Raw genomic sequence first — 18207 nt, 5'->3', positions numbered from 1 at the left:
AAGGATGCCCCCTGGGCGCCTCCTTAGGGAGGTGTTCCAGGCACATCCAGCTGGGAGGAGGCCCCGTGGAAGACCCAGGACTAGATGGAGGGATTATATCTCCAACCTGGCCTGGGAACGCCTCGGGATGCCCCAGTCGGCGCTGGTTAATATGGCTCAGCAAAGGACGTTTGGGGTCCCCTGCTGGAGCTGCTGCCACCACGACCCGACCCCGGATAAGCGGACAAAGATGGATGGATGGATGGTCCTTGAGGAGGGGCAGACAGCAGATGCCTTGCCCCATAAAAGACAACCTCATGAGAATCACAGTAAGTTGACTTGCATTCTTTTCATTATGTGGAACAATTTGTTGACATCTTCTCAGAGTTGTTTGGCTCAAAACCAGATGGATGAGAACAAAATGTACATATATGAAAAACTAAATACAATTTTCCTTTATTGTTATCCAATATTGTCATTGGTTCACTTTTATTTGGTTCAATTAAGTGTTTGAAGAGGTAAGATGAATACTATAAAAAATACACAGATTTTAAAGCATCGACATTTATCGAGACAATCTGAAATGTATGTGGTATAAAAAAACAAAAAAAAAAACAAACACTTCTCTATATCCTCTAGAGGGAGCCACACCCCATTAAATGACCTACAGACTGACCTTGTTTAGCGCAAACAGGCTTAAAGACAAAATATCAAATCGCATCAAATTTGCTCTTTTCATTTTCCCTTTAATAGTAAAGACAATTCACAGTTATAGAGAAAAGATCATGGCAAATGTCTGTATATTTAGACAAACAACACAGAGTAATCTAAGGTGAACAGTCCTATTGTCCAAAGTTAATGAATGATAGAGTGCACTCTCCCCACATCCACACACTGCAAATATCAAGATCATATAAGAGCATTTATCTGCGTCCCAGCTGTTTCTTAAATGCCTTTAAGGACTTTGCCATCATTGGAGCAACTCCTGTGTGAACAACAGGGAAAGAAGGTGAAATAAAAAGGTTAATCATCAGGATTACACAAGTTAAATCTATATGTATAGCTTTTATTCTGAGCTTTGAAGAAACTTACTGGACAAAAAAAATACAGTTGGACCGGTTTGTAAAGTTGTAGCAAACATAACATTGCATCTACAATACTCTTTTCAGCTCACTTGTTTTTTTGCGAGGGTCTTGTGTATTGGTTGCCCCTGAACTTGTGCTGCTGGATCTGCTGGGCTCATTGCAACTCGGTCTTGGTCTGTTGTCCTGAACCTTGACGCTGATATATGAAGAAATAACAGTACAGTGCATAATTCAATCAACATAATTATTAACAAAACATGTTAAATTACAAAAGGAGTCTCCATCTACACTACAGTTTGTGAGAATAACATCCTATGTTTTGACAGTTGGCAACAAAATGGAACCAAGGCCACCTCTAACCAGAGAAGGAAAAAAAAAAAAAAAAAAAATAGTTATCCAGCAAATTGCTCCATTTCCTATTTGGCCAACCTCCCCCAAAAAGCATTATCACATGAGTCTCCGGCAGGTTATGACCCTGCTAAGCTGCTGTTGTTGAGTGATCACTTTGTAGTTAAGGCCTTCGATGTTGAAGAGGAGCAGAGCATGCATAAGGCTTACCAGATGTTGCACATTTTACCAAAGGAAAATGTGCAACAATGCCCCAGTTTGGCTCTTATAATCCTTGGTTGTGTAACTTTTTAATTAAGGAAACAATATAGTTAAAATGAATATTCATTAACAAATTTATTTTAAAAAAATTAACAAAATCCCAAACACAAAACTTGTGTAGATATTTGTGTGTATTTCGAATGCTGAAACCCACCTGCACCTGAGTGGAGGCTGCTGAACAGCAGTTCCATGAATTTCCTGCTGAATTCGCACATCCCTCGGTGGCTTGGCAACAGTGTGAATAAATGCCATCTTCACCTGCCGACCTAAAAAAATTTAAAAATGGTGTCGGTGTACAGAACGTTAGGACTAACCTGTACTTATCTACTGTATACAATAAAATACAGACTTTTTCATGTTCAACTGTTCTGATGAGGATTTTTTTTGAAAGTGGTCAACACAAAAAGACAGTTCTACTAAAGATTAGTCTTCCTGTTTCAGTGTACAGCACGCACCTTTGGGTTTGCTCGAATGTGCCGAGACAATGCTTTTGGTTAGTCTTTTGAGTTTCCTTTCCCTCTCCTCAGACAGCCTGACGTACATCTCTTTCCATGATTCATACTCCTGAAGTTTGGAGTCTTTGAAGTCCCTCTGACAATGTTTTCCCCATAAGTGGTCCGTCTCTCCAATATAAATCTTTGGAAACAAACAATTACAGGGCTAACAACAAATACACACCTGTGCGCTCAAACTACATTCTGATCAACCCGAGGTCTACAAGGTTTACTTTTACTGAACCTAGAAAGGTCATTTAGAATAAACTGACATACACTCAGTGGCCACATTAACAGCATTCAAAAAGCCCCATTTAAATCTGACACATCTCAGCATATAAAATGTGACAACAGAGTCAGAGGTTAAAAGGACAGATAACCCTAAAATCAAAAATAAATATTTGTCCTCTTACTTGTATTGCCATTTATCAATCTACTTTGTTTTGGTGCGAGTAGCCAAGATATCAGGCGTGGTAATGTTCGCCTTCTTTTAAATATAATGGAAGTAGATGGGACTTGGCTTGTGGTGTACAAAGTGCAAAAAATAAACTGAAAAAAATAAGGGTTACTCAAGATAATCCACAGACCTTGTTGTGATCGGTTTCATGTAGGAAATTGTATTTCTACCAACATTGCTAGCTTGTGGAGATTAGTTTATAGCTAACAGATACTGCTAGCTCTACAGCTAACGCTACAGCTCAGCCAAGTAGGACGGCACATCTCACACTGCCACGACCACGAGTACCGGTATGCTTCCTTCTGCGCGGTAATACGGTTGGTGGGTGTAGTTCGGTAGAAAGGAAATAGTTCCTACATGAAACCGCTCACAACCAGGTCTGGGGATTATCTTGAGTAAGCAGGTCATGATTTCTGGAAAGAGACATAGCTGTTCATTTTTTAATTGTATTTTTTTTTTGGCACTTTGAGCACCACAAGTCGGGTGCCACAGTTCCATCATATGCAAGAGAAGACGAATATCTCTATGGCCGACATCTCCAACACTGGGCAATTCACACCAAAACAAATTATATTGATAAATAGCACTACAGGTAAGAGAAAATATATTTATTTTTGATTTGGGGGTGAACTGTCCCTTAAGTTACTGTTCAACTAAACATTATACGTAAGACTTGCCATCGAAGTTCATGAAAATGCCAACTTTGTACAGAAGACATCTATTAGGAAGATTTATTAAATTACATTCATACTGTAGTCTCCAGGGGACTATATCCCTTAGGTTTTAAAGACTCTATGTCTTTTCCTTTATGAAAATATAGTTATAGACGACAAATGGTGGATCCAATGAAATGCTAGGCAGGTGTACCTAATAAAGTGGCCACTAAGCGTGCGTTTGCTTTAAATTTAGTCATATTCACATTCTTACTGGGTTGTATTCTTCAATGCGTAGCAGCTGCTCTGGTGTACATCTCTCCAGCACCGGCTCAAGGATTTCAAAAGGGACTCCGCCAGTTTCATAAAGCACTGAGGGGAAATCTCTGCACCTAAATATAAATCCAACAAACTGCAACTGACTGCAAAAAAGTTTTTTTGCGCTTTACTCACAGTTGATATTATTCTGGAGTGTGCGGATACACTGTTGGTGGAGGCTCATCATGGTTGGGAGGAAGACGGTCTTGGCACCAGAGTACACTTGCATCTTTTTGTTAAGTCGTTGACCAGTGAAGCCTACAGACTCCTCAGAGACGTCACAGAAATCAGACTCCTTCTCAACTTTAAGACAAAAGAAGGATTGTCAAGAACAAAACAAGCTATCTAAAAATACAGCTGTATTTGTTATAAATACAGTACCTTTCCTCTCAAAGTACTCCACACCGAATGGCTTTTCACATTCAGGCAGAACAGCAGGTAAAGGAATAGTAAATGGAAGCAGTTCCAATACCGACTCCTTAAACTTCTGAAATATGAAGGATTATTAGTCAAATTTAATCAACCGTGGCCTGCACTCTAAAAGTTAAACTTTTAAAAAGCATTGTCAAACATACCTGTGTTGGAGAGGTAACATTTATAGACCTCACAGGTGACCTGAAAGGTTTCATGCCAGGATATAGTTTTACTTCCTCTTTTACAGTCTTGATTGCATTGGGAGGTTTCTTCGCTCCCGATCTCTCTTTTCTCTTAAAAACATTTACGTCGTAGTTCAAGTATGATTCAAAAGACAAGGAGGGCTCCTCTGGGCTCCTCTGGGCTCCACCTCGCTTGTCTTTGTGCTTTATTTTGGCCTTTTTATTTTTTTCAGACTCTTGTTTGTATTTTACAGTGCCGTGCTTCTCTTTACTTGTTCTTTTCCTTTTTGCGTTTTGGGGCTCTGAGCTCCTCGATATTTCTGAAGATTGGTCATCTTTGACATTGGTGCGCTTCAACTTTTCTGAGTGTTTGTCACTAGATTCAAATGAAAAAGATTCTTTGCTTTCTTTTAATGATTCTTTTAGTTTCCTATTTGACTCTTTTTCTGACCCAGTTCTTCCACTATCAGAGCTGCTTTTCAATTTTTCCATAGAAAAAGAGCAGGATTTCTGATGAGAGTCCCCTGAGTTTTTGTTTCCAAGAAAAGTATCGGTGTCTCCTAATTTGCTGTTACTCTCATCACCTTTCTTCTTCTTGGAGACAAATGAGCTGTCCATTTGATCCTCTTGGTCCATTTCAGTGTTCTTTTTCGAGACGTCATTCTTACAGATATCCTGGTTTTCTTGTTGACTTTTTTCTTGTTTTTCATTCTGGTACTTGTGTTTTTTCTGCTCTTCACATTGTTTCTCTGAATCGGCTTTCCTACTCCCTGTTTTGAAGAGGGCCTCGTCTGTAGAATCTCTCTTACCATGAGATGCTAAGCCATTATTGTTCGAATCGTCCATGGTCAAACTTCCATTATTTGGACAGTTTTGTTTATCCTGTTTGTCTTTAATAGACACACTCTCTGATGCATCCTCTTTGTAGCTGCATCAAGGAAACACTCAAGATTAAGATCTCAAAACACATAAAAATTACAGTATACCTTTCTATAAAACAAAATAAATGTTAAATACACGTCACCTTGTGGATTCCTTAGGGACCAATCTTTTCCAGCCCCTAACTAGTGACTTGGCCAATTCTCCAGCCTGTTCATGTCTGCGCAAGGAGTTAACTGTTTTGCCAATTCCAGTTTCCTAATTTATATGCAGACAGGAGTCAGCGCAGTCCAAGAAAATTGAATTTATCATCATCATAAATTCATATGCAAATATATCAACACAAAATACATTCTTTACAACGGAGACTCACAGAAAGAATGTCTAATGTGATATCCAGATCCTTGAGTTTCTGCAAAATCTTTACAACCTAGAAAGAGATTAATTAACACATTAATGTTAGTGTGCTTGAACGTGGTTTTCATGCAGGTTTAGGACAACAACAAAAACAAAAAAATCAAGGAAAACCTGACATGCCAAATATGGTAGTCCTGGTTTGGATCACCACAGTTGCTGATTGTGCATTTAGAGCTGAAGCTATGTATGGGACCTCACACACCCACTTAGGCTGCTCCTTTTACTCTGAACTATAAATGGATGAAGCTGCTGGTTGTTATAAAGTCTCACTAGGCCTATATCGCATTGCTTTCAGGTTGTGCTTCAACAGTTTGAGACTTTTTTTTATATTTACATTTAATACAAAACAGTTGCCAATTTATAAAAAATAAAAAAAAATAAAAGGCATCTATGCGTGAAACCGACTCAAACACGCCTGCAGAGCGCCCCGGCCTCCACTGATGATGGACAGCAGCCATAAATTGAACAACTGGAGCGGTTGCCAATTTTAGCAGCAAGGAACCTCCCATTTAAACAGCCTGACCCCCACAGTGGAGTGTTTAAAATGCTGTGTGGCAGCAGCGCACATATCACGGACTGAAACCGCTCTCAATCAGCCGGTTTGAAGCTTGAAGGATCAAGACGAGCGAAATCAAGAGAGTAGGCCTATATTTTATAGCTCACAGATTTTGACGGAGACGTCACTGTGGATTTATTGTAGGCTAATTTCATTTGTTTAGCCAATAAATAAATTAAGTAGTTGGTTTTTTTAACTTGCGAACCAGCAGTAATGTTTCTAGAGCAATTATAGAGTATTGGCCTATAGGTTATCTCAAACAATTTCTTCCCCTAAAAGCAGAAACGTTTCCCTTTCAGCTCTGGTCGGTTTATTGTGCGCAAGGAAATACTAATCATTGTATCTACCGTAGCAGACTGTGCTGTGTCCGTCAGCTGAAGTTTGAACCGCATGACTTTCTTCACCACATCAGATCTGCTGGCCATCACGGTGATTCACGTGCAAGCGTCTACGCACACCGGCAGCGCGCGCCCGTTGATGACACTAATATAATGGGCGGAGCCGATGACAGAAATGGTTTAGAAATGATAAAACAATTAAGCATGTGTGTAGCTGTATATATGACAAAACATAGACATTGATGTTCATGAACACAATGTTGCTATAGAGAAGAAAATTACAGTAGCCTATTAAAGAGAACTTTCTTAAAATTTCTTAAAATCTGCAAGTCCCTCTTTGGCAACTAGTGGCCCTTTGAATGTACACATTGGGTTAATAAAAGAGAGATGTATCATTTTTCTAAGCAGAAATTAAAAAAAGAAAAGAAACCTGCTCTCCTTTCCAAGAGTTTCACCAAAGAAATGCATATGATCAGCACTCTGTTGATAACATATTTTGAGAAAATGAATGCATTTTAACATTTAAACACCTTTCAGGTTTTATCAAACAACACAGCCAAGAAACCAACCATCCAGTATGACATAGTTGGTGGGGTCACTTTGTCAAACTGCGGAATTGACCTTTTTTCAGTGTGTCTCCTTTGACTTTTGTATATCCTCTGCACAGACAGCTGCAGGACTCATTTTAGTAAACATGGGACATTATTAAATGTGCTGGCAATGAAGTGGTGCTCAAGTGTCTTCTTTACATTTTCATTTTTATTTTCTTAAATTAATGCTGGCTGATTTCCATTCAGATTGCCTATAAGATCCAACAATGAATTCATTAATCATGTTAATTTTTGCTTCTATTTGTTTTACTTGAGTATTGTAAGACTAAAATATAAAGATATAAGTTTTGTCTTCCTTTACTAAAATAAGATCTCCACTGAAAGCTAATGAAATTGTTCTAAACAAAGGGCAAATGAAACTCTTCATATGACATCCCATTGAGGGTATAGGTCGAGCCCCCACAGTTTGTTGACATCAAATGATTGGAGGCTATTTCGGGATACATATATTGGGGTGTATAGTCCCACTCCTCTGCCACATGCATTGCACAATAATTGATTGACACTCCCCTAGGGGAGGAGTTAACTGCATGTCTCTTTCAGCTGGGGTGGCTGCTGCTCTCTCTCTCCTGCTCTAGTAACTGGAGGCACAAGTTCCTCCTTCACCAGCATCAGCTTCAATTCTCAGGTAAGTCGAGCTTTCCCATGCTTGATCCTTTGCCATTTTATTAATGAAAAGGTAATTTGGTGTAATTAATGCTTCAGCGTCATTTTAGAAAGAACGAAAAATGTGTTTTTTTTTCTCACTTACTTGGGATTTAAAAGGCAGATAAGTTGCCAAAAGCTGTTGACCTTTTTACACTTAGTTTTTACACATAGCCCTGGTGACAGTAAGCTTCAGGTTGTCTAGGGTTCTGGGTGAATATTGTGAGGAGTTTCTTTTAATGAAAGTTTTTTTGTTTTGTATATTGTGTTCGTTGCAGACTTATTTAGGACAAGCCTACAACAATTAAATAAAATAGAGAAAGACAAAAAATGTATCTTTGTCCTAATTTGAACTTAAACTGTCAGAGGACATGAGGCCTGCTGCTCATGTCTCAAAGTCTATAAAAGGAACGTCATGGGTGAGCCATCCAGCGTTGCTATTCCTGGACATGCTGATAAATTGTGACAGATGCAAAGAGGGGCATGTTGACACACTCACTCGCTCCAGCATCACCTGGTAGCACGCATGTTTTCAAAGGTGTCTAGTGTCTGAATAAATTACACTTACTCCACAAAGTAAGAAAACTTTTCTCTTGGATACAACAAGTCCAGTGTACAGGAATTTGACATTAGTTTAGGGCAAAGAAACAGTACATAGACATGGCACAAGGACAACTGACTCAAGACAGCATGTACAGGATATCATTTCAAAAATTAAGTTTCAACAATGTAGGCTATTTTAGTGATCAATCTTGTGAATGTGCATTCCCATAACTCCCATCTATTTCCAGCTAAATCACTTATATTTTGGTGAGCAGACCAGATTAAATCTAGGACAGTTCTTTGCCAGCATATCTGTCACAAGTTGCATTTGTCACAATGTATCTATTAATTATTTCTGTGCATCATCTTGCCCTTTTCTGACATGTTTTTTGTATATTTTCAGAAGTTCTGGGCTGTGTTCTGTTGCTACAGCCATGGCACCAAAAAAGAATAAGGCGATGAAAAAGAATAAAGGCGACATTAATGAAATGACCATAATGGTCGAGGACAGTCCAATCAACAAGATCAATGGGCTTAACACTCTGTTGGAAGGAGGAAACGGCTTCAACTGCATTTCAACTGAAGTTAATGATTCTGCGTATGCCCCAAACCTCTTGGAGGGTTTGAGCAGCATGAGGCAGGACAGTTTCCTCTGCGATCTAACAGTCGCCACCAAGTCAAAGTCATTTGATGTCCACAAGGTTGTCATGGCCTCCTGCAGTGAGTACATTCGAAACATCTTGAAGAAGGATTCGTGCCTACATAAGATCGACCTGAACGATCTCTCACCCGTCGGCCTTGCCACAGCCATTACATATGCATACTCAGGAAAGCTGACCCTGTCGCTGTACAGCATTGGCAGCACCATCGCTGCAGCCATACTGCTGCAGATTGGTACCTTAGTGAAGATGTGCAGTGATTTCCTCATGCAGGAGCTCAGCGTGGAGAACTGCATGTATGTGGCCAACATCGCTGATGCCTATGACCTCAAAGACACCAAAGAGGCGGCTCAGAAGTTCATGCGGGAGAACTTCATCGAGTTTTCTGAGATGGAGCAGTTCCTGAAGCTCACCTATGAGCAGATCAGTGATTTCCTCTCAGATGATTCCCTGCATCTTCCTTCCGAGGTCACAGCCTTCCAGATAGCCATGAAGTGGTTGGACTTTGACGAGAAGAGGTTGAAGTACGCGGCAGATCTCCTAACTCTCATCCGCTTCGGCACTATCTCCGCCCAAGACCTGGTGAATCATGTCCAGACTGCGCCCAGAATGATGCAAGACCCTGAGTGCCACCGTCTCCTTGTTGATGCCATGAATTACCATCTGCTGCCATACCAACAAAACATCCTCCAGTCACGCAGAACAAAAGTGCGCGGTGGCCTCAAGGTGATATTAACAGTTGGTGGTCGCCCTGCTTTGACAGAGAAATCTCTCAGCAAAGAAGTTCTCTACAGGGATGAAGATAACGTGTGGAATAGGTTGACTGAAATGCCAGCAAAGAGCTTCAATCAGTGTGTGGCAGTCTTGGATGGCTTCCTGTATGTGGCAGGTGGTGAGGATCAGAATGATGCAAGAAACCAGGCTAAACATGCCGTTAGCAACTTCTGCAGGTAAGAACTAATTGTCCCGTTTGATTTTTTTAATTTGTCAAGTTAGTTTGTATAGAGTTGGAATATAACTCTAAATCCCTCTCACACATTCTTTAGATATGACCCACGCTTCAACAGTTGGATTCACATGAGCAACATGATCCAGAGGCGCACACACTTCAGCCTCAACATTTTCAATGGCCTCCTGTTTGCCGTCGGAGGGCGAAACGGTGATGGTGTTCAGGCCTCTGTGGAGTGCTATGTGCCCTCCTCCAACCAGTGGCAGATGAAAGCTCCCATGGAGGTGCCCCGCTGCTGTCACGGCAGCTCCCTCATCGATGGCAAGATCCTTGTATCCGGAGGTTACATCAACAACGCCTACTCCAGGGCTGTGTGTGCGTATGACCCCTCCACTGACACCTGGCAGGATAAAAGCAGTCTGAGCACACCTCGAGGATGGCACTGCGCTGCCACCGTGGGAGAAAGAGCCTACGTCATCGGTGGCAGTCAGTTGGGAGGTCGTGGGGAGAGGGTGGATGTCCTCGCCGTAGAGTCTTACAACCCTCACAACGGGCAGTGGAGCTACTGCACGCCTCTCCACACAGGTGTGAGCACGGCTGGTATTTCCATTTTGAACAACAAGATCTATCTCCTGGGAGGCTGGAACGAGGGCGAGAAGAAGTACAAGAAATGCATTCAGGTTTTCAACCCTGACCTCAATGAATGGACTGAGGATGATGAATTGCCAGAAGCTACAGTCGGCATTTCATGCTGTGTTGTCACCATACCCATGCGGAAAACACGGGAGTCCAGAGCCAGTTCAGTGTCTTCTGCACCAGTCAGTATATAAAAGTTTAGACCATGATAATGTAGTTTACATGTCTAAAGGTCTCCAGCTTTCTGTTGCATAAATCTTAGTTCTAAACTTTACCGTTAGTCCCTTTTTGGGGGGCTAAGATGATGTTTAAATGGTCCCCAACTTTCTTCAGATGAAAAAAGAATTATAAAATGCAAGGATTACAAATTTGTGAACATATTTTTATAGGATTTTTTTTTAAACTCCATTCATTAGAAGCAAATGGAAGCCTTGAAGTGTATTTTCAGTATTTATTAGTTTAATAATTAGTATAATTGGCATCGTTAAGGTCAGATAATGTTTATGATAGAAACAAACTGGACAGGAATAACCAATTGTATTAGCTTTAGATAGAAACGTACCTTTGGGGCCAATTTAGTTGGGATAATTTCATTAGTTATTTTTCTATAGCAAATTTAGGCCTAATGTTATTAATTTTTATTATTTAAAACTCAAAAGGTATGAAAATGCAAAATCACTGCTGTTGTTGAGATTAATCTGTAACAGTATTGTCTTTTTTACCTAGTGCAAAAACAATTAACAATATTGTGTTGTTTGTTTGCAACACAGTCCTTATTGTTAAAGGATTAAAGGATTTTGTGACATTTAGTTATGAAAATTATAGCTACTGCGATTCTCAGATACTTGAACAGAACAATGAACTGGAATGAGTGTCGGTATCACCTACCTATTGGAGTAGGTGCTTGTGATTAGTGTTTAAACACACTACACAGAAGGGCTGCAGTTTCTCTGTCTCATATACAGTACTCAGTGGTCTTGTGTCGTATGATGTGTGATCGTCATAAACACTATCAGTGCAAAGAAATAGATTCTGTTGGGAAAATGTTGGAATGATGAGGGTTGAATGGGTTAAGATGTGACAGCAATAAACTATTTTGTAAAAAAGAAAAAGAAAAATAGAAGTTGGGAACGATGTCAGCCTGAGCTTTCTTGGAAGTCATGAATTCCCTGACTGCTCATGTATTTTTATTTTTTGTTTGTTTGTTTTTAAATTAAAAAGATGAAGTGTAAGCTACTCTGAGCCATCGTCATTTATTCCTTTTCTTGTTCTTGTTCTTAGGTCAATTTTCTAAAAGTGGTAAAGCCTACTTGTGTGACACTTATAAAAAAAATCTGTTAAATTATTTTTTTGAGCACCATAAATTATCATCTATTGCAGTATTTGTGGACCAGTAGGAACATGAGACCATTATTAGAGGGGTACATTTCCTGACTGAATCATGAGGTATGTACTTTTTTGTCTTTAATCCTCCGTGGTGTCAAAGAGTATGACATCTGTATATGTCTAGCCAAGAGACTCATGAGTGTATTCTTTATATAGCTTTACACATATATAAGTATTTACATAAATACAAGGACACAGCAGGTGTTTGCAGCACCAAATTCTGAATTATTAAAAACTCTGAAGTTCACTGGCATTGAGTGAGTATCCTACAGCTAATTGTAGCTTTTAGGTCTGCCTCTACTTTGTTGTTAAGCATTATAACTGTAAAACCACAAAGATTTGAGCTCCTGCTCATTTTTAACTGTAAACATACTTTACACTGTGAGAGCGAGGAAACAGGGCTTCTGGCATGTAACATGAGCCAAATGAATACATAAATTACCATTACATTATGCACAATACATTTTTGTTGTGTCTCTGCAAGTTAATTAATCCCCAAAAATGAAGCATTTCAATTTCACCACCGGTTTCATGCTGTCTCTAACAGTCACTGTTATTCTTTAAGCCAAATTCTTTTAAGCTGTTATAAAGCATATAAAGCATAAAGCAGATGTGTAATGCTGCCTTAACTGATGAGAGGTGTCTGTATTTGTGTTTTTGTTCTGTCTGTAGGCTACACCTTTAGAAAGATTAGTAGGCTAACAAACAGTACTTCCTTAATCAGTCTAATGGAAACCAGAAAATCAAGAAAATTAAGTGTATTGAGAGTTAAACCACATCCTTATTTGGGGCAGATGTCAGTGCAGTTACATGAACTACTGTATAACTTGTTTTACCCATGCATGTAGCCTAACAGTAGCCTACACACCCTCTCAAAACATTCGAGTGCTGTGTCATTATTACTATAACATTTCTTCTATGATGTTGCGTTCAGGTGCTCCTGATAAGCTGGTACTTCCCAAACTTTAGTTGTAAACATGACTCATTCATTTTAATACTGTGGTTTGGAAATGATAAGACATGGGACCCAATGAGTAAATAGCGTTGTGGTGGTTGTATAGCACTTTTGTTTTGTGCTTCTTGTGACCAATGTGTTTCATTTTGTCTTTCAGAAAAGGGCTAGCCATGGGCAAGAATTTGTAAAAGAAAACAAATTAAAAAAGAGAAAGAACAAAGGAAATTAGGAGGTGTAAACAAACTGAACTATGAACATCTTAATTTAGGACAAATTAAAATGGTTTTAATTATGTAATGTTTTTATGTTGTATTAGTAACTGTGATTTTTTTCCGCACACTGATTATGAATTTACAGAATTTTGTGTCCTGGGTCTACAAGCAGAGTTTGACTTATATTATTGTTTATTATTATCCAATTTTCAACAGTGTCTAAGATTACTTAGCCTTATTTTACATACATAATCACAAGAACAGACGGTACAACCACTGCTGACCACATTTTCTGGTGATTTCTGCCTTGCTTATCTGTAAATCGCTATTTCCGGCCGTACATAAACGTAGCATCGCTACAGGCAACCGTCTGCTACAGGTCAGTGGGAAGGGAAGAATGCTGAGTCATTGTTGCGTCAGTCCGCTCCGCCTGACGACATCACGTGTGTGAAACCAGGAGGGCGTACATATGTAGCTACAACACATCCCACTGAGAAGCAGACAACGGCCTAACTAGCCTAGTTCACCTCGCTGTCATCCCATCACAGAGCTGCACATTAACCGAGCCGAGGCTAGCCGGCACTAGCAAAGTAACGTTAACTCGTCGGTTTTTTTCCCGGGAGAACAGCCATATCAGCCCTCGGGTGTGCTTCACCGAGCTAACAAGACATTATCAAGTGATGAGCAGGGGCTTCTTTCTTCTGGATGCCCTACTAAGGTTATCGACAGGGCACGCCGCTTAACAGCACCAAGAGACTCTGCTTCAGCCTTTGACCTCTCGGACAGCACCTTAAGGATCCAGGCTCTGCCGTTTGTTTGGACAGAGACTTCATGCTAGCTCCGTGCGAGTTGGACATACTAGCTAGCTAGCTAACGCTCGGCCTGCAGGTTCGTATAAGACACCAGCCGTCAGATCACACTTCCAGCCTGTCTGTGCGATGGGTTTACTGTCACAGGGGTCTCCACTGAACTGGGAAGAAACCAAGAAGTATGCCGACCACATCAGAAAGCACGGCATCATTCAGTTTCTCAACATCTACAACAAGGTGAAGGAACGCCAGAGAGATGTGTTGAAATGGGGCGATGAGGTAAGAAACGAGCTTTTGTAATTAAAATGATCCAACATGTGGAAAGTGCTGCTGCTGTGTTAATGCCTTAGATCTGATGCCATGTGCATGATGCAATAGTGGCCTTTTATTGATTTAGAAAACTATTTTGCTGTTTTTACAGTAACTGCAGAAAAAAAGCCGTTTAACTCATTAATCTGCAACTTTAAATATTGTGAAATTTCGTAAGAGGAATTGTGTGTACAGAAGTTGCTGCCATGACATTTTCTACTATGTATAACAGTTAACTTTATTATATCTATGTAAGTTGATTTTAAAGGTAATAGTTGTTACTGGTTGCATTTCCCAGTATTAATGTCAGCATAGTTAATTTTGAGTATTACCAATTATTCACTATTATTATATACTCCTAGTAACGACTAATAATGCTAATAATCCAGACAGTACTACTGCTAATTCAGGGAGACACTCCCTGTTTAGTAAACATTAACACAACACCTGCTGTACTGTACTATTTGTTAACCTACAGATTGTGGGCTCTTCTGTTGAAACCTGAGGCTTTTGTCTTTTAGTCAGAACTTAACACTAGTTTTTGCCCGCCACCAGTCCACAAAACTTCAGCGTGCTATAGCTTGAACAAAGTGTTTTGATTTCGAACAATGTGGAATGCTGTTGTTATAGATTAATCCCTCTTTCAGACAGGGGATTACAGGGCAGCAGAGTCAAAGTCAAGGAAACATAACTGATGAATTGGAATGGATGTGATGGCGTCCCACTCTGATCTTGAACGCGTCTGCTTTGTGCTGTAGTCTAGCGCGGATTAAAAACTTGGTTTAGAGGCTAAAAGAATGTGTTGAACGAATAAAGCCGTGGCTGTAAAGCAGTGTCTGAATGTTTGACTGATAATGTGTCCTGTTTTTATTTTTTACTTTTGAGGTTGAGTACATGTTGGTGGAATTGGATGACAAGGATGAAAAGGTTCGACTCGTCCTGAACGGCGGAGATGTTTTGGAAACTCTCCAAGACCAGGGTGAAAAGATAAACCCCAAGTAAGTAAGCTCGCCACAGACTACATATTAAAATATGTAGATGTCTCCATACTGTGTAGTTTTAAAGGAACACGCCGACTTATTGGGACTTAAGCTTATTCACCGTATCCCCCAGAGTTCGATAAGTCCATACATACCCTTCTCATCTTCTGTGGTAGTAGTTTGACGCGATCACTAGCTTAGCCCCAATCTAACTTGACGACTCCATCTACTGCTCCCAATAATGACGAAAAATAACACCAACTTTTTCCTGTTTACATGTTGTGATTTGTATAATCACATCGTGTACAAATAACAAGGTCACATGAGACACAACCATCTTCTAACCGTATACAAACTGGGAACTATATTCTCAGAAGGCGAAGCACTGCTTGGGCGGAGTGATTAGCGCAACACCTGAAAAGCACCGTTGTTACACTCTGCTCCTCGCCACGGGGCTTCTCAGGTGCTGCGAGCAACTCACTCCGACCAAGTAGCGGAAGTAGCAGTGCTTCACCTTCTGAGAATATAGTTCCCAGTTTATATACGGTTAGAAGATGGCTGTGTCTCATGTGACCTTGTTATTTGTACATGCTGTGATTATACAAATCACAACATGTAAATAGGAAAATGTTGGCGTTATTTTGTCACTTACTGGGAGCAGTAGGCTAGATGGAGCCGGTTACCTCCAGGATCTGGGCTAAGCTAGGCTAGCGGTGGGTGCGTCAGACAGAGTTACGACACGCACGGAGATGAGAAGGGTATGTATGGACTTATCTAACGCTGGCGGTTACGGTGAATAAGCTAAAGTCCCAATAAGTCGGCGTTTTCATTTAAACTTGAAAGACCATAAGTCACTTAGATCATTTTGTTTTTGTTTCCTTCCTCCAAATACGCATTTGTATCTTGTGAAGACATGCATGGTTCAAGTGAAAGTTTTCTGTCTATAAGTAATCATACTCACAAATAAATCATCAAACTCCGTTATAGCAACACTTACATTCTTAATCTGAATGACATTTAAGTAAATGCCACACCTCAAATGTCAAGTGGCAGTTGTTTTGGATCACAGTGGGCTATTGACGGGCTGATAGTAAAGCCTTGGCCTGATATGTCGGGCTTCACAAAAAGTAGAGGCAAGACTAGACTCTGTATAGAGGTTAAATCATCAGGTGTCATCACGCACACTTACACAGGTATTTGTTTTGTAACCACTAAAGCCACAACATTCCCATCGTTATTTTATGCTTGGCAGACAAGACCTCTTCTCAGGATTGTGTTGATCCTGTTTGATTGCAAAAAAAAAATGTTAACATGAACAGGGACAGTTGATGACGCACACAGCTCTCAAGAGAAATACACTACACTGTAGCTGCTCAGTTAAGGGTTGTTTGGCTAAAGTTCTTCAGTTGCTGCATAATCTATATTGACTTTTAGGATTTTTTTCTTTATTTCTCTGGTTGTTGTGAGGCGTGTGGTCCATTGCTTCGGTTGCTTTCTGCATTTTATTTTAGTAGCTCACTCCCACTTTAGGAAAAATCCCTCTGGCATGTAATTCTCATAGCTCCACCCAACTTCAACGTAAACAGATCTCTAATCAGCTAGATGGAACACCTGGCTCGGCGTGAGCAGTACAGTAGAGGCAGGCAGCACTGCCCTGTTAGTCTCACTCGCACTGAATTTGCCTGCAAGCCTATATATAAATCGGACTGTCAATTTGACTTTCAAAGTCACCATTTATTCATCATTCATGTCACATGTGATTGTTAAGTCCTGTGTGCTTTTGCTCACATGCACAAAGCACACCACACAAATAAGTCTGATCCTTTTTAAATAAAATGCTGCAGCATTTAAAAAAAAGTTCTATTAAAACATCAGCTTTTCCAAATCACGGCAGTTATTGCCATTAGAAGCAGCTACAGCTCTGAGTTCTTATGAGTGCGCCTCCTCTAGCTTTGCACACCTACATCTTCCCTGTGACGGATCCCCTCCGACTCCTTAAAGTGGGTCAGGAAATGTCAGCAACCTGTTATTATTTATGTGATGAGCAGTGTTCTTCCTCACATGTTAGTATTTAGTCCAAAAATGGAAGATGTTTGGAACCAACAAGTTTCTTATTTTGTTGAACTCCGAGGAAGACAAATCCCCTAAAGTGTAAAACAGCACTTAATGATTGACAGAGAATGAGGAAAGACAAACATGGAACCTTTTTAACTAGAGCTGCAAAGATTAATCGATTAGTTGTCAACTTTAAAATTAATCGCCAACTATTTTGATAATCGATTAGTCGGTTTGAGTACTTTTTTTTTTTTTTAAGACAAAAGTAAAAATTCTTTGATTCCAGCTTCTTAAATGTGAATATTTTGTAGTTTCTTCTATCTTTTGAGTTGTGGACAAAACAAGACATCTGAGGATGTCATCTTGGGCATTTGAGAAACACTGATCCACATTTTTTTTACCATTTTCTGATATTTTATAGACCAAACGACTAATCAATAGATTAATCGACTGAAAATAATCGTAAGTTGCAGCCCTACTTTTAACACAACATAATTAGTCTTATCATATTTTAAAAGGTTACATATTTGTCTTAATAGAACAGTTTGTTATACCTGTCATTTTGATTTATACCCCAACATATGTTTCTATCTTGTACATAGCATGTAGCCCACATAAAGTTCCTGAAACCTTATGGAATTGGATTTACTTTGAGTCACTGTGGACTGCAGGAGTTTTATATTGTGTGCATTTTAACATCATCTCTGGTCTGGAAACATCTCAGAGATAAAAGGATCTGAGTTCAGTTTGAAGGATTTCAAAGAAAATAAGATGTCCCTTTTGAGCTTGGATTTTTTTTGTGGATTTAAGGGAAATAGTCATTTTAATGAAGTCGAGACAAACTGTGAAAAAAGTGAACCTATTTTCTCAGCAGTGTCTGGGTTTTTTTTTTTTTTTTTTTTTTTCTCTCAACATAACTGTTGAAATGGTAAAAAAAAAAAAGAAAGTTGAACCTTTTACAAAAGTGCTCCAGATAAATCCTACAAAATATTTTGTATAGATGATGTGAGGATATTTGGCCTATGCACATAACAATCAGAGCACCTCCTCCTGGAAATTCCATTTGCATGTCCAAAC

At 39.7% G+C, this 18207-nt stretch overlaps 3 protein-coding genes across 5 annotated transcripts in view; 2 read left to right on the top strand and 1 right to left on the bottom strand.

The window, feature by feature from the left end:
* Positions 1 to 438: 438 nt before the first annotated feature.
* Positions 439 to 6520, bottom strand: eloal (elongin A, like). 2 transcript variants are annotated; one of them, XM_039784860.1, is made up of 11 exons: positions 6391 to 6520; positions 5444 to 5500; positions 5216 to 5328; positions 4171 to 5119; positions 3977 to 4079; positions 3731 to 3898; positions 3552 to 3649; positions 2129 to 2309; positions 1828 to 1939; positions 1154 to 1260; positions 439 to 964 (listed from the first exon to the last, which is right to left on the bottom strand). In XM_039784860.1, the coding sequence occupies exons 1-11, from the start codon at positions 6466 to 6468 to the stop codon at positions 903 to 905; spliced, it is 2028 nt and encodes a 675-aa protein (XP_039640794.1). In that variant the 5' UTR covers positions 6469 to 6520; the 3' UTR covers positions 439 to 902. The 2 variants fall into 2 exon arrangements, with proteins under 2 accessions (XP_039640794.1, XP_039640793.1); XM_039784859.1 differs by having other exon boundaries at positions 450 to 964; positions 3977 to 4082.
* Positions 6521 to 7517: 997 nt separating this feature from the next.
* Positions 7518 to 11660, top strand: klhl31 (kelch-like family member 31). Of its 2 annotated transcripts, none has more exons than XM_039784861.1 (3): positions 7518 to 7620; positions 8584 to 9789; positions 9886 to 11660. In XM_039784861.1, exons 2-3 carry the CDS (start codon positions 8615 to 8617, stop codon positions 10616 to 10618), a joined length of 1908 nt encoding a protein of 635 aa, XP_039640795.1. In that variant the 5' UTR covers positions 7518 to 7620; positions 8584 to 8614; the 3' UTR covers positions 10619 to 11660. The 2 variants fall into 2 exon arrangements, with proteins under 2 accessions (XP_039640795.1, XP_039640796.1); XM_039784862.1 differs by having other exon boundaries at positions 7525 to 7620; positions 8587 to 9789.
* A 1756-nt stretch (positions 11661 to 13416) lies between these two features.
* The window catches only part of gclc (glutamate-cysteine ligase, catalytic subunit), an 11519-nt gene continuing 6728 nt past the window's right edge, over positions 13417 to 18207 (top strand). Inside the window, exons 1-2 of the mRNA XM_039783467.1 lie at positions 13417 to 14065; positions 14981 to 15093. Coding sequence (XP_039639401.1) covers positions 13916 to 14065; positions 14981 to 15093 — 263 coding nt within the window. The 5' untranslated portion in view covers positions 13417 to 13915. The remainder of the gene's footprint in view (positions 14066 to 14980; positions 15094 to 18207) is intronic.

This window comes from Perca fluviatilis, chromosome 19, assembly GCF_010015445.1.
Source record: "Perca fluviatilis chromosome 19, GENO_Pfluv_1.0, whole genome shotgun sequence".
Taxonomy (NCBI): domain Eukaryota; kingdom Metazoa; phylum Chordata; class Actinopteri; order Perciformes; family Percidae; genus Perca; species Perca fluviatilis.
This window is presented reverse-complemented; position numbering and strand designations above follow the sequence as displayed.